General features: G+C 35.2%; 1 protein-coding gene across 1 annotated transcript in view; it reads right to left on the bottom strand.

Annotated features, from left to right (window-relative positions):
- LOC104576804 (F-box/LRR-repeat protein 17) overlaps positions 1-25542 on the bottom strand; it is a 180588-nt gene that overhangs the window by 79042 nt on the left and 76004 nt on the right. The window contains exon 2 of the mRNA XM_088537899.1: positions 13812-13888. Within this exon, the coding sequence (XP_088394025.1) occupies positions 13812-13888 (77 nt within the window). The remainder of the gene's footprint in view (positions 1-13811; positions 13889-25542) is intronic.

The raw sequence follows: 25542 nt of genomic DNA, 5'->3' as shown, positions 1-25542 counted from the left end.
ATTTACTACATCTCCATGAATGTAGGAAGTGTTTACTCGTGTGAGGAGTTATGTCAAGGCTCTGTAAGTTTCAGAACTATTTTTTTTAAGTGCTGCTGTCCAGTTAGATACTACAATTATATTCATGCGCTTTATAAATTTGAACCATATTTCTGTGCCTGCACATTTCATTTTTTTTTTCTAAATAGCTTACAATTTGAGTATTGTTATTTTTATTTATTTGTTTTGGCACCAGTAGCAGTATTTACAATTGCATGGGGACAAGAAACGTAAAATGGTCCCTCTAATCTATAGAGTCAATTTCGCTTCCATTACAGGCTATGCTCCTCCTAAAATCAAATTAAATGATATTCTGCATTAGTAGTAAGTAATCGCACTGCAGTTTACTTTAGCAGAAAGACTACTTTGTTGGCCTTTTTATTTTGGTTAAAAAAATCAGCACTGGTGAATTTCTTTATATGCATCTCTGTTATGTATTCTATCCATAAAAGTTCAATTGTATTTATAAATACGTCAAATATACCATTATTAAATTTAAACTGATATTTAATCTTCCTCCCTTAAAGGCATCCTTGTAATACGCACGCAGACTTTCTTGTACCTTTTTCTCAATTATTGTGTAAGAAATGTAAAAAGTTTCTTGAAGACGTATTTTTGTGTGTGCATGTTTGTACAGGCATGTGCAGTTACAGGTAAACGTGTACACACACGTGTACACACGGCCGTCGGCAAAACCCTTTGCATAAGATCACGGAATGGTTTTCTGTAGCTATGCAGTCATTGACCCTTCTAGCCTCTCGTACAAAAGCCTTGCAAAATCTCACTGGCTGTAAACCATAAGCTCATAATAAAATATGAATTTACAGCGGAAACAGAGACCTCTGTGAAAGGGTTTCTTTTAGTTTGCAGTGCCTATTAGTTTCAAAGCGGACTTGTCTATTTATTGATTAAAGGACAAGATAGATTTCTTTTTCCTTCTTCTCTTTCTCACTAATAACATTTGATCTGAGTCTTTACTTAACTTTCCTTCTTTAATTATCTGACAAGGACATGGCAGGGTAAAAAGAGCATATTCTGTTTATATTAAAAAAAAAAAAAAAAAAAAAAAAAAAAAGGATGAACCACATCTAGAAAGAGTACAGAGCTCATTTGTCCCTTAGCTACCTAGGAAAAGCAAAAGAGTTCACCTAAATAGCCAAAGTGAAGTCACTGGGATTTATCATTTACTTCAGAGAGAGATACAGGCATCATTTTATGGGTGTATGGGCCAGAGTTTAAAAATAGATATATTTCAGTCCAAAATTTTGACCTAGTCATCAAGAGTAGATTACCAGTCGCTGAAAGTACCTTTCTAAGCACCTCGTTGTTGTCTGAAAACTTATAAACCTGTTTTCTTGTTCTCGTACCATATAGTGACTAAAAACTGTCCTGATCTAAACAGTTCTACGTGTAATATTAAATATGTTGTGTTTAGTTCTTCTGAAAAGCTAGCTCTAAATAACTTTCTATTTAATGTATAGTCTTGCTGCCTGACCAGCTGTGGCACCCAAACGCTCAGGCTAAAGATCCTGTGTCCCAGCCAGCAGCTCTGGATTTCTCCATGCAGATTTCTAGAAATAAGGCACTGCAGTGCCTTTTCAGGATTTCATTAACTCTAACTCGGATTCTCAGAGTTTAGGTCTGCAAATAGCTTGCAAACATTTCACCTTAAGTTTAATTAAGGAAAGGAAATGCACTGAATCAGGCAAAGTTATATGTTGGTAGAAGAAAAAAAGAGCAAAGTGAAGGTTAATGCTTATACTCTACTGCCATTTTTCACTTCATTGATCAGAAGGGGTACAAATCTCTACTGTTAGGGAAATAGAAGGGATTCAACTGAGAGAATAAAGGAGAATATTTAAAATATCTGGATTTGTTGCACCAGGCCAGCATCTGATTGCACCGAGTTACATATGCTTACCTTTTACTAGGAAATAACCCATAAGTACTGGCATCTCCTTTGGCAGAAAGAGGTTGGTTCATTTTTACACCAGTGATGCGGGCAGCAGAGCTGACGGGTTAGAGGGTAGGGACCTCTCACCCGCACTGTTGTGCAGTTCAGCTTTCTTGGTTTTGTATTTATACTAGAAACAAACTGAAGGAACTTATGCTACCATAAAAATATTACAATGTCCAGAAAGAGGCTTAAGCAAACAAACAAAATCCACAAAACCTCTCATACTGGCTTAAAAACAAAGCTGCAGTGTCACTGGCTTTTTAGGATAATTTATGTGGCTGCAAAAAAAAAATCCAATAAAAACAAGTGTTTACAAGTTAATTGTAAGTAAATATGTTAAAAGGAAACAAATTTAAAAAAAAAAAGAGAAAAAAGCATTCTTTGCCTATTAAAAAAAATCAATGTTAAAAATGCGCCCCATAAAAAGCATCCAAAAGCAAAAACCATTGGCTGACTAAACATGCCGTTGGTTGACTAAACATGGAATGGAAAATTCTTTTGTGAATATTTAATCTTGCTACTACTTGCTCATTTCAAGATTTCATTTCAGATTTATAACAACAACAACAAACAAACCAAGCCCCCTTCCTCCGCTCATGCACAAGACCCCCCCCAGGGACCGTGACAGTCCATGACATCCCTCCCCACACCGTATGAACGTTGCCCATATGAACACCTTCCCATACCTAAGCTCTCTCCCCATACCCGCACGCCCGCTACGTTGCTGATGGTTTGGCAGAGGAGGTGACAGGGTGGCACAGCCCTCAATGCCATCCCAGGATGGACCCTGCAGAACGCTGCATTCTGAGGTAACTCAGGTGTTTGCAAAGTGAGACATGAGCTAATCACTTACTTAAAGAAAATACATACAGGGACTGTGAACTGCTAGCACTGTGGCCAACTACATAAAAGTGCCACTAATAAAAGTGACATAAGATGTCACCTGAATAATCACCTGGCACAAGGTGATTATTCCTGGTGCATTGTTGCCACTACATCTGTAACATAAATGATTTACCCACAGCAGCTATTTGATTTATCCCTAAGCAGCTATTTCTGATTTTTTTTTTGCCCCTCATTCCTATCTAAAACTCATGTCAAGGCCTCAAACACAGCAAAATAATACGTAAATTCATAAAGGATAGCTCAGCTCTATCATTTATGATATGTATTCTGTCAGAAGGTAATAGAATCATAGACCTGGTCTATGAGAAAATAATACAAATATCTTACTGAAATTACTGAAAAGTTTTGGAAGTCCACACTACAGAATCATTCCTAGACACCATGAAAAATATTTATCAGTTACAAAATAGATATAAAAATGAGTAAAAGCATCCAAAATGTGCAAAAAACCCCAAACTAAACAAAACCGACTATATTTATTTTTTTCATACTTAAGAATTTAATTTTTGTAGAACGTCCTTTCTCTTTGGTTATTTCTCTTTTTTTTGCTATGCTAACAATTCCACAGCTACATGTTTATGGCCACTTTTTATTAAGCTTTTGTATTAAGCATCTTGTAATTAGAAGTAATGTGGTTTGGTTCAGTAGATATACTTAACAAATAGGCAAATAAGCTCCAAATGAGGGAGAACTGCAAATGAAGCAGTTTTAGGATTTTTTTTTTCCTGAAAGATACTTGACATTTTAAAAGGTAAAGTGATCCCACTTGACTTATAAAAAAAAAAGCAACTTGGAGACTGCTTTTTTTAAAACAGAAAACTCAGAAGTCTGACCAAAATGAGTCCTTGATGTCAGCTTTTGAATTTCTAATTGCACAAAGATAATTTGCCTTTTTTTTTTTTTGGTAAGTAAATCATCAACAGCAGTAACAAAATAGCTTCTATGCTCTCTTGCATTGTAGAGCAGACTACTTCAGCTCACAGACACAAACGTAGTTTTTGGTATAGATCATTAAGATAGAGAGAAAAAGAAATACTAAATACCCTATTATATATAACTGACCCAGAATCATGACAATATAAGCAGATATGCATTACCTTAAGACCTGTTCATAGCCCTCTTGCCAAGACCTTGGTATCATACTAAAATGCAGGAGAACATGTGAATCAGAATTTGCTTTCATATTCTCCTTTGTAGTCATAAAATCACTTTACCACTGAACCATTTTCATTAAACATTTTTGTTTTCTTATTAAGAGATATAGGATTCTAATACAATTAACGTTTAGGATACTGAGCTTAAGACTGGATATTTGTTAATATTTCTGTTTTAGTAGGGTAATGGAGTTCTTATGCCAATAACACAGTCATTATTTACCCCCAAAATGATTTTAAATAAAAAATAGCTCTTATGTATTTAGTCTCATTCAGTAATCCTTGAGACTACGGAAGTTACTAAATGAATAAAGGCATTTCTTTCTCATGTTTGGGCATAATTGGACTATTTTTATAAAACATTTCAAATGTTTTTTAAAAGGTAAAGATAGACCAAATATAGTAAAAAAACAAACAACAAAAAAAACCCACAGCCTTTCTTTTATGTCCTGTAATTTAAATACTGCTGGACTTCAACAGCAGTCTCACCATCACAAAATAACAATTTTTAAATTTTCCCCTTTGCTTAGTTTGCATAATTATTCTGAAACAGCTATATTGCTTGTTAAGAGTTTTAAACAAAAGTTATCATATTCAAGCATTCCGAAGTTATTTTTCCCTTAAGGATACGGCTAGAGAAAAATAATCACTCTTACTTAGAAAACACCGATGAAATAAACAATAATAACAAAAAAAATAAATGCAATTTGTTATAAAATATTTGTTAGTGCATTAAACTGAGGAGCTGATAAAACAGAATGCAACAATGTAGAAGAAAAAAATAATATGAAGCTGCAATCCACCACTGTCAGCTTAAAATACGATACACACATTAGTTGTATGGTTACAAATATCAGCCAGAGTCTGATATTACAACTGATTAAAGGTAAGAATACCTAATAAAATCAAAATTTCTTTCCTTTTTATTTCTTTCCATGCACTTAAGACAAATACAAATGCTCTTTCTTGCTTTAGAATTATGAGAGGGACCCTTAAATAACCCCCACTGAGATGAGTATTAGGTTTTATAGAAACCATTATTAACATAGAGAATGTATGGATTTTTTTTGAAGTATATTGGTAATTGCTACTCAGCAAATCAAGTGGATTAGAGACAAATCCTAAATTCGCTGAGAAGTTCAAAGAAATATAAAACAGGATTATAACACCACTGTGTTAATGTAAGTGATTATTGGTGTACATGGGAAAATACTAAACATACTAGATATTTAAATAAAATCATACTCTCACTAAGCTAAAAATAAGAATGATATTAAAAACAATTCTTTAGTTCAAATCCATAGTCTTTCCTTAAGTAAATCTATCACATTACAAATTAAATGTTCCTGTGTTTTGGGAATGTTAATTTTCCATTGCAGTAAGACAGTAACAGATGCCGTCTGAAATGAAAGATAATCCAAAAAATAAAGTGACAACATAGTTTCTTGTTGACTTTCGGTTTTCAAAAAAAATACAGAAACAAACTGTAATGTCCTTAATGTTCTCATTTGGTCTACATTTAATTATTTATTCAAACAAGAAGTTATAATTTCATTTTTTTTTTTTTGCAGTGGGATGGCTCACTGCGAGATGCCTTTAGTACACTGTTTTTAGCAGTGCTAACTAGGTTAACACGCATCCTGAAGGAGCAAAGCTTTATATTATTTTTAAGCAATCATATAAAAGAAGAAATGTATCCAAATGTCACAGGAGAACAGAATCCAGATCTTGGGTCAAACAAAAGTTTAGCTCTAAAATACAGTTCCCCCCCACAGTAAGTACATTAAATGCATAAACAATAGCCCGAAACCATGCTTCTGACAACATAAACAGGTTGTGGCCACTTAAAAATCTTGTTATATCACAAATGTATTTTGTCTTTTGGTGCTCAGCAGCGAGATGAATGCGGGGTTGGGGGAGGCTTTGTGTAAGAAGAGGAAAGGCATTTTTCCGGAGATTAACTGAGGCACCTCTCTAACTCTGCAAGGGGGGCATTATTATTTCCAACCTTCCCATTATAACCGATAAATTCCTGCCTGAAGTTTGGCACCAAAGAATCCCAATAATCCCCCGATTCTGAGGGGTCCAAGTGCCCCTCAGAAGAAGTTAAACGGGGGCAGCAGCAGCGGATTCCCGTCTGCGACGCGCCGGACCCCGTGTCCAGCACGTCTCCGGTTCCGCATTTAGCGCAACCACCCGAGAAGAAATTGTGTGCAAATCACAGCCTTCTGCTCTGTGCATCTTGATGAGCTGCAAGAGCATCTGCATCCAGCTTCCTCCAGAGCACCAGCTCTTAGACTACATTATTTTTAAGGGGCAGGTTAAGGGGGACAGTCCACCATCTAGCACACTAAAAAAAAAAAAAAATAGTTGGAAAATGTGACTTATCTCATTGCTCAGGCAGAAAATCCTTTATTATGTACTGCAGGACAAAGGATTTGCAACTATCTGTTATTTGCGAAATACGCTATTGCTGCAATTTATCTCACTGTATGGGGCTTGAGAGACGCACAGTGGTACTCCAAACTAACTTTTAAAGAAAGCTGCATGGAATTTTCATGACATTGGGAGCATTCCTTAAACTTACACAGAGAAAATTGATTTTTGATATAGTTATGAATTACATATGGTGCTGCAAGATTGTTCAAAGGGCTCTTCTCTGCTTCAGTGGTTACGATTACTTTTAACAAAAAATCTAAATTGACTTCTTAATCATCATAATTTATACTGATTCCTACAGATGGATGACCAAAGTATCTATTCAGTCCTTAAATACTGTTACTGGAACTAAAAGAGCAGGAGGATACACATAAGCTTTAACAGCCCTCTTGGTCTCGATGTCAACAAGACCCCTTACGCAAACAATACGATATGTGAATAGCTGCAATAAGCAGTCCAACCCCAAACTTACTCTACAATGGTGTAAAAAATACTTCAGGAATGCATTAAAAAAGTTGAAATGTGTCCTTACGAAAGCTGTATAATCTATAATTTATTGTCCTAGTCAGATGGAAAGGTGCAGAGGCTCTGAAGCTCACAAAAGACTCTGGCTGTTCACTCTCCCCACTGCAACATAAACTATAAAGCTAGTTAGATAAAAGAAGGGAAAATAAAGTGTATTGTTCCATTCTTAGACCATATAAAACTCTGTAATTGATCTCTGCTGCTAGAATAAGCTATTCACCGATCCTTATAATTACCTGAATTTCTATAAAAGTAAGAAATATTTCATCCATTTCAGAATTCTCAAAGAATGAATATTTCAATAAGAACCCAAACAAAAACATTTAACTAACTGCCAGAGATTTCGCCAGAGAAAGGAAGTATCATTAATGTGAACAACAGGGCATAGATCCCTTACTGCCTACTCACCAGGTAATTAGGACTTACAGTCTATGGGAGTTAAATTTGCAGCTCATCTATAGAAAAAGAAACCCAAGACTAAACAAAACACTTCAAAAACCCTGCTCTAAACATCAGCAATGCTGTTAATGTATTACATCAAGTGCAGGGTCATAAATACTTAAGCATTAGAACAAAAAAAATAGAAAATGATTTTGTGGAAGAGTTTAGCAGAAAGCAATACATCTTTATCCTTTTATTTTATATCTATATATACACACAGAGCTATGGAAGGTAAGTATATAATACCAAAATTTTATACAGATACACACCACAGAAATTAATAAGCATTGAAGACCAAAACATGTTTTCAGGTTCCCGACTTGAAAGGATTATCTGTATACTTAAATATCAGCATGAAAAACTTCTCAGCCTGACTATTTGTTTACATTAATTAAGCCATTAAAAGTGAAGTAGAAGAAAATATGCACAGGAGAGGAAAACATAATATGGAAAAGACGGGTTCTGAGAAGAAATCAAGTAAGAGAAACTTGGAACTCAACTGATAGAGGAGCTGATAGAGGAGCAATTTAGAATCATTTCAAACAATACTAAGTTATTTATATTTAAGCCATATCAATTACGGAAGAGATTGCATAACCAGGTATCTATGTAAAGAAATCCTTTCTGACTTGAAAATACATATACTACTCATCCCATTCTCTCTATCTGTACATAGTGCATTTATCCCACAAACACAGTCCCTCTCCTAGCAACAACAAAAATAGATGGAGTTTCAAAAGCATTTTCAGCTTAAGAACCACCCCCAAAACTAAAACTAAGAAGCATACAGTTTAGGAAGTATTAGTGATTACTGCTAATGCAATTGAGAACAAAAAGAAAATACTTTTTTTGTGTGTGACAAAATACACATACTGCGCTTATTCTTTACAATTTACATGATAAACGCTATTTTTTTTAGGGAAAACTCAAGAGACTCTCATGAGATTTACCTGTATTATTCAGCAGGCAAAACTGATCCCCTTATAATTAAAATATTCTGTTTTAAGACAGAAAGTATCGGTAGTATATAATATGAAAACATTAGAGCTCACCATTATTTTGGAAAGCTATTTAAAAATTGCTAGCTTCATCTTACTACTAAGAAAAGATTCTGTAATACAATTATGGTATGGGAGTAAGGGAAGACAGCCAAAAAGCAAACAACCCATCCTCAAACTTGCAATAACGTTTTTTTTCTGACAGTAGACCTACCTTTAAATCAAAATAAAAACATGTCTCCAACACCTATTTTTAACACTATGCATCTATACTGTTTTTTTTCCCTTTTTTTTTTTTTTAAAAAAAAATAAAACTATACAGTTTAATTACAGTTTGCAAAAATACATTCTTTGTTTTGGTAAACCCTCTCATAGAATAAAAACGTTTCTAAGAAAATCACATGCCTTCAGAGACACTAAATATATCAATAAATGATGAAAAGAAGCAATATCAAGAGAAAGGAAGCACGGAATACTCACAATTTTGAAAATAAAAAGGCCAAACACCTAGAGAGTTCTTGTTCCTTCTGCAGAATCTGAGAGGTGTCAATAAAATACTACAGTTTATATCAGGCCCCAGGGTCAAGCATTTCATATGAAAAGCTTTGTGCAATTAATTAACAGATAGAAACAGAGAATTTTTAAGTTGGGCAAAACTCAGAACTACTAGGCTACCAAACTGACACAAGACAACTGCTGAGGCCACTGTCACCTTCCACAGGTCACCAGTCAGGAATCTCCGAGATACACATGGCCCAAATTGCACTAAATGCACCTGCAGTAGTTCAAATGTGGATAGTTTGATTTTTTTTTCTTGATTTGAAATTATTTTCTTTGTAAGCAAGAGGAAAAAAAAAATCACTGGATGCACTACTATTTTGAAATACAAGTACAGCATCCAGAGACTTTTCTTTCACCACTGTTAAGAGAGTCATATTCTTAATTCTTAGTAAATGCAGGTGTAAAACTATGGCAAGATCAGGCCTTTGAAACATCTACTTGTATTTCATAGGCTAGTTTCATGAAACCTCTTCATCCCTGAACACAAAGTCACCCCTTTTGTGCTTCAGAGTACCCCAGTATGCACTGTTACCAACCTTATAACTAATATTTTATTTGTAAAAGCCTTTCTTAAAACAAATTCCAAACACTCAGGAAATCAATAAAATCCAGAATTGGAGCATAGAATTGGAGAGACAGTTACACAATCCTGTGTGCAACTGCTGCCCCAGCTCCCTGCTATACATCTTCACATCAACGTAATTCATTTGACACACAGTGTCCCCGCAGCTGAGAAAGTCTGGCCTGCTTACTAGTTCTTAGTAGAAGATTAAATACAAAACCGCCTATGTTTAAGTAATGTTAGGGTTGTGACACAAATCAACAAAAGGCAGGAAATTCAAAGATAACACTGACACTGCATGCTTAATTCATGATTGTTTAACAAAGGGCAAAACGATAAAAGGAACTAATGGCAGCTCTGACTTCATTCTCTAGGTGCTCTTGAGCAAACAGGTGTTTATCTCAGAGATTATACTGATTTGGGCTCTCCCATCAGCCTATGTAAATGCTAGCAGTTATTTAGCCTTTTACAACATATTGACTTTCAGGAAAAAAAAAAGCATATTTACCTTTCAAATTCATATTTAACTCTCAGTCATCATAATACATCACTATGGTATAAACTTTCCAGAAGTAAACAAGATAGATATACTTGAACCATTATTTAGTATTAGAGAAAAAAAATAGACAAAAAAAGGAGCTGTTTTACAATGCAAAGTAAAAAATTGGAAGTAACAATAGTTATTTTACTTTTAAGCCAAAATATTTGAAGAATTTTTTGGTTATATGTATATACACATATTCACCTACTTTATCTCCAAATCTTGAAATAAATGACTTTTTGATTTGCACATGCATTATGTACACAGTACTCATATCAGTGACATCAACATATACTGACAAAAATTTAGCCTAAGATAAAGTAAGATAAAACCTGAGAAACTTTTAACTTAGAAAAGACTTCACGAGTTGACTTGCGTACTATGAAAGGTTTATACTGGATGTTGTACAAAACTTAAATGTGCAGAATACGGCACTATGCTCATTGTTTTCTTTTCAAGCTAACAACTCTTCACCTATGTATACTTCTTCTACTGTGAATCTTCTGTGAATTACTTTTTAAGTGCATAGAAACATTTTTCATGTTCCTGAACAACAGAGAAAGCAATGCTGCCTATGACTACAGTATCATGGCCTAGAAGACTCCGCTAAGTTTTCAAAATAAAAGTCAGAATTTTAGTATGTTTTTAAAATACTAGTAGCATACAAACATTCCAATTTGATATTTTTCTTACCATTTAATTGTGAAAAAAGCAATTGAATTAAAGGAATAAAATCATCACCTTGACACTTCATTGCCCTCCTCAGAGTGTAAGCAAGTATCTTACATATGCATCTTTACAGTAAACTAGAGTTTTTATTACTATCTTCAATACTGCCTGGTGTCCCAAGTTCAAATTGTTCTCATAGCTTAAAACTTAATGCTTTTTTCCAGTTGAACTTCTAAACACCAACTTCTCCCCACCAGCCAAAATTTCATCTGGGTAATTTAATACTAGAGCATCAACAACAAAATGTTCAGCAACCCGTTACTGAATATTCTCAGAGGAGGCTTTCAAAATGATACATCTGTTAGCCCATCAAGGGTCTTATAGGTATGTTTGAAAAAAAAAAAAAGTGAAAATACATACAGTAGTAACTGAAAGTTGCATATCAGGATTTTAACCTCCAAAGCAAGCATGACTATATGTTTAATGTACACAAAAACAGGTATTCACACTCTCCAGAGCAACCAAGAGATCAAACAAAGATCTATCATGCTAGCTGCAGGCACCCACCTCCTCACTGCCTCACATGGTTTTGGATATTGCAGCCTGGTGCAAACAATTCAGCTAAATCATGTATGGGCTACCCTTTCTGCAAGCCTGATGTAAATAATAACAGATTGCATTTCTACTGATAAAGATGTGCCTATTTCCTGGAGAGTCACTCACTGTTGTAAGGCAACAGGAAAACACCTGAATGATCCCCCAAGAAATCAAGTTTATGGTTCTCAGTTGACTTCCTTGGCTTGCCACAAGTATGAAGGTACAGAAGATAGCTATAATTGCTCCTTCCCCCATTCCCAAATCTCTTCCTGTAGCTGGAACTCTGCAGAGTAATGATAAATCTCCTTATCCTATAAAACTAAACAGAGCTTTGAAGAAGAGAGGCATCAAGGAAGTTCAGCAAAGCAACTGAACTCACAACACCATAAGGAGCTGGAAAGTTGGAAATAAATGGCGATAAACAAATGTGGGACAAAGAAAAGGGAGAACAGGGTGAAGTTTGACTCCACCTCGTAATACTCTGGTTAACCTAATTAATATTCACTTGCTATCACATCTATAACTAAAAAAGGCAAAGTTTTAACTTCCTTAAAAATCCTAAACTATGCTTATATTTTGTATTCTCAGCTTAGATATCACAAGCAGATGAGCATACTTCCCAGGCTGGCATGCTAAGGTATATTCAAGATTTTAATGATAATCAATTAATCTTAATTGCATCAAAAATCAGTCAGTATTGGAACTATTTTGCTGGATGCCTTACTGATCCTATTAGCATAACCTAGTAGGGATTTCTTTCAGTCAGTATTAAAAGTTTGTACTGACACTGTCAACTAAAAATGCCTTCAAAGTCTCAATGACTGAGTGCCATCATGTTGAACAACTCCATAATCCTGTACCCCAGTGTCAGGTGAGCTCTAGGCCATAGAAGTAAACTGAAGTTCGGTTGTCTACAGTTGACAGCTTAATGATCCAAACCCTAAAGACATTATCTATTCCTTCATGCCATAAAACACATTTGCCAATTTTCACCTAGGGATGGATGCTTCCCTTCTCCATTCTCATTTACTTATGCTTCAATTAATCAATGTTTGCTGCTTTGCTTTTGGGAGAAATCTTGTTCTCCTCTCAAAACCTGCAGTCAATAAAGAGTGAAATCAGAATCAGAAATCACTGGTGGGCAAAATGGATATTCTGTTAAGGCCAGGAGAGCTTCTTCTGCACTGCTGTGTAAGACAGAGCACAACTAGCAGACCTGTTAACACTCAAAGGGATAGTCTCACTTCCAGCAAAGGCCCTAAATCTCTGAACCCGTATGAATGATGTGACATATTCTTGTTGTCACTTTGCATTTGGCAGAGAATTCCCCTCTTTGAATTTCCAGTGAGTGTTTCACCAGTTCACTAGCTGGGTAAGGACTCTTCTCTGACAGGGAGTAGTGAGACAAAAAAACCCCTATATTTTCAATTTTGGGAACATTACTCTGTACATGCAATTGCAAACAACTACAGGACAGAGAAGGAGGGTGTCTGTGCCCATTCTTTCTCTCCTCTACGAGGTCCCAAAGCTCCTACAAGTTTAAAAGTCCTACAGTCCAAACAGAGGGGCATGATGCAAGCTCACCTCCGCAGAGCAAATACACCCTAAATGCACCCATGCAAGCCCCAGGGAAGTAGAAAATCTGAAAGGGAAAACATACAAAAAAGTTTGTGCCCACTGGAAAGGTAATTTATCACATGGACATAGTAATTCCTTATGAAGGCTATGGGGTAAAAAGCTAAAATACAAAAAAGTGAGAAACAACTCAAATTAGAAGACTTGCAGCATGTCTGCAAGAAAGATACACAAGTTTGAAATCCTGCTGAAATTTCAGACTCTAAGTAGAAGTCAGACTTTGGAGAATCAAGTTTCTTATTTGAAGCCAGTGTCTTATTAGAAAACAACAACAACAACAGCAACACAGCCTCTGCAAGCACACCGAATTACTCAGGAATTTTTGCGCCTACTTAAAATATAAGTTCGGTCTTTCTGTGCAGGCCAGCTCTAGGTTATTCTCTGTGTTTTATTATCTTTGCACTTAAAGGGGGAAAACAGGTTAATTCAATTTTATGGACTATATCAGGCAATCAGTCAACATTCACAGCTGCTCAGTTTTGGGTTAACAGTGTCTAGAAATGCACAAATACTTTTAGATTTGCTCTCAAATGCTCTCCGGGATGATTTGAAACGCACTCGGCCTAGTCTGCCCAGTAACTGTCACTTCTAAATGGCAGCACATATCCATACGGACTTTCAGATCTCCAAGCACAGATATTTTTAAGCAGGCAAATCCTTTTTTGCTTTCACTATTTTTACGAAAATCTTTATCTATGTATTTCTAAGAGCTTTCTAAAAATCCTTATACATAGCATACAAAGGTCAATCTTGACAAAAAAAAAGAAAAAATATATATATCACATACCATAATCAGTGATCTTACAGGACACTAAATACAGCTCTTTCAGATTCCGGCCTTCTTTAGCGATCACCTCCACACATCTGGAATACACACAGAGCAAAACTTAATGTTAAAGGAAAACACTTTAATTAGTAAGAGCTCAGTCACTAGTGTAATGTCCTATATATTATTTTCCTCATTTTGTAAATTATTCTCTAGAATTCATTGAAAATACATGTGGCTACAGACATATACATTAATATTTGATAAACTAGAGGAATGTCTTACATCGTATTCCATATTTTTATATTGGTGTTCCAATAATATGTATTCTTCAATTTGGAGTTTCTTAACATATACATAGACAAGTACTTTAAAAATAATACAAATGTTAACTTTTAATTCTGTATAACTGCATAACTTTGGAAGGTGTCTCTTGACAGTTTTGAGCTTAGAGGGTGGGTTTTTTTTTTTTTTTTTTTTCCTGGATAAGAATAAGCACATTACCTACCATGAGGACAAAATATGAGAAAATGCAATTTTAAATTCATTTTTCTGTTTCTTCAACGATTATTGTGGAAGTCAGCATTCATCAAGTCATGAAAAGCTATATGTCATTTGTGTTTCAATATGTTACTACAGAAGCTTATACAGATTAGAAGACAGCTCATTTGGCTGCCTTGTCACAATTTTGATGAATTTTCAGTGAATCGTATGTTTTGTCTGTGAATCGCTGTGTTTGGCTTCTTGTAATAATATGAAAACTAAAATTGTCTTGTAAAATATGTGTTATAATATACTTGTGACCAAGTCTTAATTAATGAGTTGTTTACTATTGTTACATTTACAACTGCATTGTTTAAGCAGTACCACACATAAAAATAAATTGTATAAAGTATATTTTTACTTCCAATATTGTAAAACGCATCACTTGATCATTAGATCAACTAATATGACCACTTTGCAAATCTGTACTGAGAAGCATTTTAAAAAGTGGATTTTAATAGGATAAATGATAGTAATTTCTTTTGATCCAATATACTTCTCTCTATTTTTCGGGTCACTTACCCAATTTTCTACTCTGGCTCTGAAATCAACTCTTCTGTATTACACATAATTAAATTATTTGCTAATTTTGAACAAAAATTAGGCATGGCTGAGTTGTTGTAACTCAGAAAATACACCTACGTCCTCAGGACCTATGTCCTTTTCCTCCACTTACCACTACCAATAGATTATCCCTAGTCTTGATCTAACTGTTGATGCTGACAATTTTGTGTTCTAAAAGCAGCCTCTAGTTCTTACAGCTTTTAATAGCACAACAGTGATAACCATTCAGAGTTATTTGTCCCCTGTCGTCTTCTCTTCCTTCTTCTGAAATCTAAGAACCAAAAATCACTATCACTAATAAAATACAACTCTGAAGAAAACCACTTTATTCTTGGTTTCTTTATCATCGCTGTAACATCGTCAATTCACAAAAGATCTTTTGAAGCTGTGTGAACCTCATAATTTTAAAAAAATGCAGTATTTGTCCTCAGCAATGAGGTTTATACCTAGTTAATACATAAAGGAGAGAAATGCTTTAACACTGCAAACCTGGAAGAAAAACAATTAGAGAAGGATAAACCACCGACTTCACACTTTTCTCCACACACAGCTTCTCTGCTAAGACAATTAACAAGCATGACAAATACTGTTCTTCTAGAAGTTACACCAAGACTATGGTATTTAATAAAAACTACTCTAAAACCTATTCGGTTTCATCAGGTTATTTTCATACAAATCAGATAAGATTTAGAGCATTAAACACATTCTGCAAAGGACAGAGAAAGCCTCTGTGATCCTGCGAGATGTCATTTCAAAAGAGGTACTTGTCTTTGTGAACTGGCTTATAGCGATCAACGGGGCTTTGAGGAAGACTTTGTATTATTTATTCCAGCACAATAGTTCTTCACACTGAGATTTTATTATTAATGTAGTAATATGAATAAAAGGGAAATTATTGTCCTGTATTTTATTAGATGCAACATTTATTAGTTATTGCTGTAAAGTAAATAAGATATAATCAAAAACTGAATGGACATTACAATTATAAGAACACTATTTGCTCTTTCTTAATACTTAACGCATTTATAATTCAGCAGAGAACAAGATTCTAAAACATTTTTTATTCCAAATAAAGCTTCTGAACCTAGAAAAACATTCAGATATTTGTATCTAACGACTGCACTTTGTAAGTTTTGAAATTACTTCAAATCACTTTTTGTTTACTGAGAGACAATTAACTAATCAAAAATACAATATAGCAATCAGCCTTGAACAATACTACTGCAAGATAGTCATGACTGCTTAAAAGCCTACCTGATTCTCCTCCCAATTTCAGTTATAAAAAGTTTTTATTATACATTGGTCATGGGCAGATCAGTGCTCTCTGTGCCTAGTCATGCCTGCCCGGATATCTTTCCGGGTCGGAGGAGGCCGAAGGCTCAGGACCTGCCTCTTTCCCTGGCCTTACACCAACAAGGTTAGCTGCAGGAGGAGGGAGTTGTACTTTTTGCCCACCCTGACACGGCGCAGTGCCGGACAGGGCTTCACCAGCCCCGGCAAAGCCCCGGCGCAGCGGTGCTGGGGATGCTCCATTCGCCCAGCAAGTCAGCACCCAAACGCTGCCCTCGCCTCCTCCCCTGCTGCTGAAGGGACAACGTCGCTGTGCTGGTAAAGCTGACACGAGTTCGACCAACTCAGACAAACACCACTATATATATATATTTTTAAAAAAACAGTACACATTGAAAAGCGCGCCTTGACAATTATATCTGACAAAAATCTGCATCTCAAAAGAACTTTATCTGTTTCCATTAAACAGGGGAAAAAGAAAGCAGAAGCTTAGCTTCAGCTGCTTCATTTGTTTTTCGAAAATATTTAAATCGCCTAATCTCTAAGGGAATGAAGTAATGACACATTTACTTTAAGAAATAAAAATCTTTAATATATTATGGAATACGGAATTTATGATTTTTTATCCACTTTCAATAACTGCAAGAGTCTAATTTCATTTTTAATTTCCATTATCCCTTTTACAGATCATCCACACGTAAATCAACTTACAGAAACATATGAAACGCTTTACATGGCCTCATTAGTTTGTGCTGTGTAGAGGGTCATACACAATACATAATCGTTGTTACAAATAATTTCTTTCCAACATAAGGAAAGATAAGAGTAGTTGTGCACTTACTACTTTTACCTTTTAATCTTTGATAAATATGACAGCAAAGAAAAAGGGTAAAGGAACAAAATGACATTAACCTTTTCTAGAAAGCAAGGATCAAGTCATGTTAATTCTGCTGTTACAATCCATCAAAATTATATCAGATTATTGCCATATATATCTTTTGAAGTCTTTACAAACTGTCTGTATTACACAATTCTCCAGTGGTGTGTGTGTGTGTGTTTGTGTGCTTTTTTCAAAGTTTTAAGAATGGCACAATATTGATTTTAAGGTCCTACCCAAAATTTCAGAGTGAAGGAAAAGCAATTTTTTAAACAAGACAACATAAATATGAGAAATAAGATAAATAAGAGAAGCAGCATTATTATTTAAAATAGTATCAAATGTTAAAAGTGAGAGAAGGGAAGGGGAAGCGGAAGGGGAAGGGGAACGGAAGGGGATAATAGCACCCTGAAAATATTGGAGATGAAACCCTATCTGCAGTGAGGTGATGCTCCTTGGCCAGGATAACAAGAGCTATGTGCCATGGCTGAGAGAAGACCTTCTACAATCTCCTCACACCAGGCGACCAAATGGTCTTTTGCCACTTCATCTCATTAATGAAAGACAAGCAACATCTAAATCAAGCAGACATACAGGGACGCCTATGTTTATTGTTCATTTTTCCTCCAAATATATTAAAAATATACTACTTCTTCCGGGGAAAAAAAAGGTCATTTTTTACACTTAGCATTACTAATTAGCAAAAATGACCCAAGGGCTAAAGAAATAAAACTAAAACTATAAAACTGAAACTACAGCTTGGGTAACAGAAAATAAGCTAAGTTTGGACCTAAGCTCGTCCAAACTAAAATCACTCGACCTACCACTTTTTAAATGAGCATCATTTCAGGCTCATGTAAGACATGAAAAATACAAAAACAGAGAAAATACTAAATTTTGGAAGGAATTAAATATTTATTCAAATTGCAAACATTAACTAACAAATTCCTAAACCATCTTGCAAACTTTTTCCTAGATCCCTTGGTCATCACTGCTCTGTACATTCGAAAGTTCAGTCATATTCATACACTAACAAAGCCCAAATTGCCTCCAATTATTATAATTTCTAAAAATATCTTCCATTTGTAATGATTTCCTCAAAGAAAAAAATGTTAACAATAAACAATTGTTTACTGTTCAATAATAAACAATAAACAATTGTTTAACAATATTGTTAAAATTCCAGCAACTTGCATGAAACAATGACTCTCAATGCCTGTTAGAGAAATCATGGAAATTTCTCTGCTATTGTGTATTTTCATGTACTGCTCTGCCCCACTTGGTCTGTATCAGACTAAAGTTTATCCTAAGTAAGCAATATAAAGCTTCTCTGGAAAGAATTCTTCAGAAGTAACATAATTGCATGATGGAAACTTATGATATGTAGATACTGATATCTTCAAATTTATGCCTATAATCTTGATAGTTCCCACACATGAATTTGTGCAATGAGTCAACAAACTCAGGGTTTCCCAAGTTTTAATGCAAACTGGAAGAGGTTAAAATAATAATTAAAAAAATCACTAATTACAAAATGAATCATTGAGAATTGCAACTGCATCTTCCTTTCCCTATATTTTTTGACTTACATGGAGGTTTAAGGTTAGTGAATTAAAGTGTGGAAATTTCCATTGATGAAAGAAAAGATTCAAAAGGACTTGAATTATGGAAAATAAATTGTCTTTTCTATGTACATACAGCATTTTTATGCTTTCAGTCTAACTCTAAAAGCATGGGAAGATCGTATTAGTGACAACTGAAAGGAACTAATGAGAAAATATGACTACAGTACTTGCAAGAAAAGTGGTCCTAGGAGATCTTGTTACTGTTGGAGATGCTCTTCAGCCCTGAGTGAAGCTAATTGGGGTTGCCATACACTGGTTAAGAGATCACATTTTAAAGGAATGAGTCTCAATCACCTTAGAGGTGTGAAAGGAAATGGTACCATTAGAGACACATTAATACACTCATTGGTAACATTCAAAGTGAACATGAGACTGTGTACAGCAAGGCTTTTCTTGCATTTGACTGTCATACATTTTTCTCTAAGCAGAAAAGTAAATACTTTACTATCCTTCAAAAAATAACAAAGATCTCCACTGGGAACCAAAAGAATATTAGGAAAGAGTAAAACTAAACTATAAAGTAGGAAAACAGAAATCTTTCACAAAGGAATATATGGAAAGCCTCAAAAATTATTATTTTTCCAGTTAAATTCAGATATAGAGGAGCGGCTGCAGATAAAGCAACAAATACTTAAAGTCATTGGTTTTAATGTCTTAAACAGTTCCCACAGAAGGCAGTAATGCAATAAAATAACCAAGTCTCCCATAACAGAACAAAACCTCTTACCACTGGAAGTACATACAGAGTCTTAAGGAATAGATGTAATCTTAACCCTTCCATACTCAGGATCATAGGAATAACGGGAACGTAAAAACACTGAAAGAACTACCATATTATGGAGACATCTATAAAACTTTCCAACACCTCATAAAAATAAATGAACGATGCTGATGGATAAACTTACTTTATCCAGGATACTCTTTTACCGATCATTTGCTTATAGAATGAATTCTTATTCAATATTTTTGTAATATCTTATACTAATAAGAAGCATGATGTTTATTCATCTTTACAAATGCTACTGGGTTTTTACTGCTATTGAGTTTTTAACGTTCAATATATTTACTTTAAAATTATTTTTAATTTGAACATTTTCAGCTGCATCCATAAAAAAACAACATTAATCACAGCAACAACCAAGCAGGTTAAGATTTTCAATCAAAAGCACAAACTGAACGTGAAAAGCACTTTTTGCTGGAGCCAGTATGCAAAGTGTCACTAGTTATACAAGTTAGCAGCAATTATCTTAGGGCAGTCATTAAGTTCTGATTAGCAGGGAGGTATTCTTTAGAAAATCAATGTAATTTAAAATTAGATTTACCAAGCAGTTTTGCTACTCACAGCAGAGGGAAATAGATAAGCTTTTTGTCACACTGGCACTCGCAAGCTACAGGCGTAAGGGCAGACAGGTCCCAGCGCGGCTGCCCGCGCTCCCTGCTTGCGAGATGCGAGCCCATTCCGGCCACAAAGCCGCACGGAGAAATTAATCAGCGCCGCGCTCAAGCTATTATGCCCTGTCTTTCAGCAATAAATATCTATTTTCAAATATTTATTAGTAGTCTTATCTAAAATTAAATGCCTTTATAATTCCTCCTATCCTGACTGCATGCAAATCCAGCAAGCAATTAAGCCCCAAGAAACGAGAGATTTTGCAAACTGTCTAATTCAACTTGCTGACATTTATGTGCTGTGGTATTCTAGGTGGCCTTTGCTTCATTTGATGCCTTCCTGGCTTAGAGGAACTAGATACCACAATGGGCTTAGAAGAAACAAACAACTAAGAAAAAATATTTTTTATTCCCTCACAGCTCTGATTCTGCACAGCTAATGATGCTAGGATCTGCCAGACAAATAAAGGGTATCTCTTGCTCTTGAAGGAGTTTTATTTGTCAGGAAAAGATACAATACAAAACTAAGAAACTGTCAATTCCAAGCAAGTTAATGTACATTTCTTAGCAAGCATTACAGCCTGAATTATACGAAAATTCTTATTTCCCTTTTCAGCTGTTTTGTTTGGTGCCTTTCTGCTGAGAAACTGGTAAACTATTACTTCAGATACGATCCACCTAGTTAGCTTTCCTGTATTTGGGGGGCTAGCTTATATACAAATTGCTTCTTTAAGCAGTTAGTGTCATGTTGGCTTTTCCTATGACTAGCAGAAGGGTAAACTATGAGCAAGTTACCCACTTGAAAATCTGGATCTGGATAATAACCACTGCATAGCGGTTATGGAGAGCACCAGGAGCTGGCAAGTTGTAGCTTCAACCTCTATGCGTGTAAGCAAATCCGTGCGGATTCAAACAAGACACCTGATCTTCCACCGTCTTGTTTTGATTTACATAAACGGCAGCGCAGTATAAAGAGAGGGCGGGTGAGGTTTACACGTTGAATTAGTGCTCTGACTGCATCCTTAATCGAAAGCACTGTTATTTGATGCTGCATATAGAAAGAGGCTTGGAGTCAGGCTACCATAGGCTGCAACTTCACAGAGGCACAAAGGAATAAGAGACATGTAAGAACCAGGAAAACCAGAATTCTCTCTCCTGGCAAAAAAAAACAAACCAAAACAAACAACAAAAAAACATGCAAGGGAAAACCATCATTTCTCATGAAGAAGGTTTGGACTTTCAGCAGGCATGATCTCACTTCTTCCTGGCCTTCATAAGATTGTATCTGCTTATTTCACACCCAAGGATGCTCCTGGAGTTACACTGGCCTTAGTATTGATAAGCAACTTCTAAAGTAGTCTTGTGCTACCTTATCAAGTTAATAGCAAAAAAGAGAATCCATAATCTCCTTATTATTGTATGTAACACAGGCTTCTTGCCTCAACGAAAGTTTCCAAGTTTAATATTAAAAACAAGAAATAGGAATTAAACTGTTCTTTAGCTTCCCCAAAGGCCCTTTACATTGCCCTTTTACAAAGGTTTCATTTTAAAACACCTATATAAAGATGAAGAAAAAGCTCCACTTGATATCTTGAAAATTTTTAAAGAGCTAAAATATTCAGTGTTCTTACAGTTTTGTACTTCTTGATCTCAACAGGACTGCACTCTAAATATATCAAATGAAAAAAAGAAGATTTTACCACATTCATTGCTTGATTTCCATACCACAGAGGTTGACGTATTTCTTACTAAGCTTTACGAACGGGGCAGCTAAATGAATCTGATGAGATTTACCTTTTACATCAGTTATTTTTTTTCTAACCCAGACAGAACCCTAGCTTCTACCAGCTATTCTCTTATGCTTATCTTAAGGATTATTCTTTCTTGATATGACTGTGCTGATCAGGGTCAATGGGCGGCAAGGACTGAGAACAAACTTTAATCCATGGTTTCCCCAATAACTAAGAACATATAGAGTTCAAAAGAGTTATCACTTTATATGAGATCAACAAGGTTCATTAGGAGAGGTATTTCTTCATTAGATTGCAATAAAGGTAGAATCTTTTACTGTACATAAGTAGGATATCTGGAAAACAGTCCCATCCTCAGACCTCATCTTTCTCCTCTACTGCTGAAGGATATTAAAGTTTGAATAGAATTTCTGCTTACATAAAAGGATGATGGAGCAGAAGAGCCAAGGTAATCAAACAAGAAAAAAAACATCCAGTACTTACCATAACCCATGCATCTTTACAGTGATTTTGGGTCCAATTCTTTACAAATTAAAGCAAGTTGGTAGAACTGCTACATTAATTTAATGTTGCTGGTGTTAGTAAAAGTTATGAAAGAAAAGAACTTAAGCTCAATGCATTTTTTGACAAATGCTGTAGAAAGAGAGATTCAAGAACCTGAATAATGATTCAATTCTGAAGTACTCAAGTCAATTTTCTGTCACTAAGATTTCATTCAAGAGGCAGCATCCAGTAAAGTCTGAGTGTGAAATTCAGTATACTTCTTGTGCCATATAGTATGGGACATTTTTCAGCATAGAGAAATTCTGAGGGAGGTTGCAGGAGTTTTAGCTGAGATGCCAAAATCTATGCCCAAAACAGATCTTTCAAAACTAGTCTGATTTGCCCTGAGGTAGTAACTAAACCTTGGTAAAAAATTCAAGGTTCTTGGAAGTTTCACTTTAACCTAGAAAGAATGCAGTCAGATTGCAACGACTTCTACAGAAAATGCTCAAAGGCAAATTTCAGAACCTCTTCATGAAATGATTACGAATTCCTTTCCATGGGGCTCTCTGGGCTTTCTATTACCGGCACATTGCTGGGCAGCAGGGACACGGGGACACACGGACACACAAAGAGCTCCACGGCACTGTCTATACTTCTGTGATTCGCAGGGAATAAAATTACCTCCTTAACTCAGACAAAATGACAGCAATAATACTTACTCAAAACTTAAACAGCAATATTCCTTTCTATGAGTCATAATTTTTATAAGTTACTATTTATATTCTGTAGATACAGATTTTAAATACCACCATTGTATGAACTCCACCTAGTACCTACTCATTCTTTAAAATACTTCACTGAATAACTCTATATTCAATCTTCCTGGAAAGTAATCTGGCTAAATAGAACACTAGGGTATTTTCCATTTCTTTTTAAGCCATATTGAGAAAGCATGCCAATTTTCACTAGCTGGAAATTTCATAACTGAGCAATTACAAATACAGTGAAATAAAGAACACAATAGTTTGTATTCCTGAATTCAAATATCACCCTCATTTATCTAGAAATTAATCAGGAAATAAAAGAGTTTCAGTTGGTAGAGGTAACTCATAGTTAAACTCTGTAAACCAAAACTAAACCTTTTAAATAAATTGTGTTTTTTAAGAAATAAAGAGATTATATCTAAATCAAGGATTTGCAATTCTTTCATGCCAGTATGTCATTTGTAAAAATTAGCTTTATTAATGGAGCCTGAAGGCTGATCCCTGTGACCAATTTTGGATTTTGCAGGAAGGGAAACAATTTCCCAGGCAATTATCCAGCAGCAGAAACTATTTTTGGCACCTTGAGGATCTTTGCGCCCAACAGAATTCAGAAGTTCGAAAGGACAAGAAGATTATAAATTAGCTGTACATAATCTGATGACAGATGCTCTGCACAGCAAGAGATAAGCAAAGAAAATGTTTTCAGTCCTTCCCGTCTTAGGGTCACCTCAGTCTTTCCGAGATGGTTCTGATTTTGGCAGGTCTGCCAACTGATGCTGCTAACTGCTAATTTGTTGTATCATGGCATTGTTTTTTATTTCTTATAAATGAAACAATCAGGTGTTATTTGTGTGGTCTGGCATCTATCCATTGTGCTGTCTCAAAAGCTACCTAAGTGTTGAAATTTAATGAACTCACAAGAAGTAAAAATAACTCATAAAGTAGAAGAATTTTGATGGAAATTCTAATCAATTAGATACATTTTCCTTCCTAATCTATCAGGAAATTTTTTTAAAAAATCATGCCCAACACTTTTTTTCATCTAGCTGAGTTTCTCTGTTGGCGGTTGTAAATAGTGTGAAATGCCATTAATCTAAGTTTCAGTATGTTTCAGGCAAACCTCAGCTAACTTTGCACTGAAACAGGGAAGGAATAGTCATCTAAATCTTGTGGCGTCTCAGGTATGACGGTGATTATTACATTGTGCTGCAAGATGGTCAGAATCCGCTTCAAAAGATGATATCTTAAATTGATCTTGCTGGATCTACAAGGGTGCAGCTGTGTAAATCATTAGAAAGTACGTATTCAATTGAAGTTTATGTGTTAGAAAAAAAACAAGCAAATCTCAGTTGTATTTCTTGCTCTCTGTAGAGTTCTGGTAAGAATTCTGTGCTGCATTCATAAATTATAGTATATAAATATCATTCCACAGATTTGTTTTTTTTAACAAACCATTATTAACAAAATATAGACAAAAACCTGTGAAATCAATTCACCGCAGATATATCTTTCCTTACTTTCCTGTCATACTTTTATTTCCAAACAGCTAAGCAAGTCCCTGAGCTTCAGCATGCTGACGGTCAGCTATAGCAAACAACATATTCAGCACTCAACACAATGCACCAGGGAATTAAGAAATTAATTCCAAGCAGATATTGTTTGCCAAAGTTGTTCACTGACAAATGTTGTGTTCAGACTTTCTGTGGCTGCCACCTCAGTTGCATTATCTTATTACTAGAAAAACAGTAAGAAGAAATCTCTGAAACAAGAACTTAAGTAAATTCTGTACGTTAAACTAAATGCCCTTAATGGACATTCAGTAGCATTCAATACGTGCTAAGATATTGATAGGAGATTCTAACAAAAATGTTTGAAAAAAAGATTACATGCTCACTCTCTAACTTCAAATTTAATTACCAGTTTATAAGGTTCACATGGAAGCCCCAAAGAATTCACAGAACACATAAAAGAACCTGTTATTCACAGCTGCAGATAGCAGAGTAACATATCATATCAATTAAAACTATTCTAGGGATAAAAGTCTTCTTTATATTCTGAGTAATCTGCCTGTCCTTTCCTATGATAGACACATGCAATCTTTTCTTGCTTCTATTTGTCTTCAGATCTCAAAATTGAGAGGGTGTCTGAAAGTTTGTTTTTTTTAAGTGCTGGACAGTATTTATACTGTCAGAAAATTTACAGAAAATATACAGAAAATATACAGAAATTTATAAAAAATGACATTTGTCTCTTCATTTTTTCTTGATCATTAAAGGAAAGACTGGAATTCTGCTCAGAAGGGAATGGATAGCCAAGGTAATTCCCAGTGCACAGCTAATGTGTTTACACTATTTTGACATACGAGCTAAAGCATGTTGCTCCAATTTCATTTTTCATCTGACACTTGTTACTTTCAGCATCAAGTGCACAGAATGACTTTAGTTTAGGGGGAGAATCATTCTC

Source organism: Tinamus guttatus, unplaced genomic scaffold, assembly GCF_059628265.1.
Source record: "Tinamus guttatus ecotype Peru unplaced genomic scaffold, ASM5962826v1 Tinamus_guttatus_pri_ptg000884l, whole genome shotgun sequence".
Taxonomy (NCBI): domain Eukaryota; kingdom Metazoa; phylum Chordata; class Aves; order Tinamiformes; family Tinamidae; genus Tinamus; species Tinamus guttatus.
The sequence above is the reverse complement of the archived record's forward strand: the minus strand, read 5'-3'. Positions and strand labels throughout refer to the sequence as shown.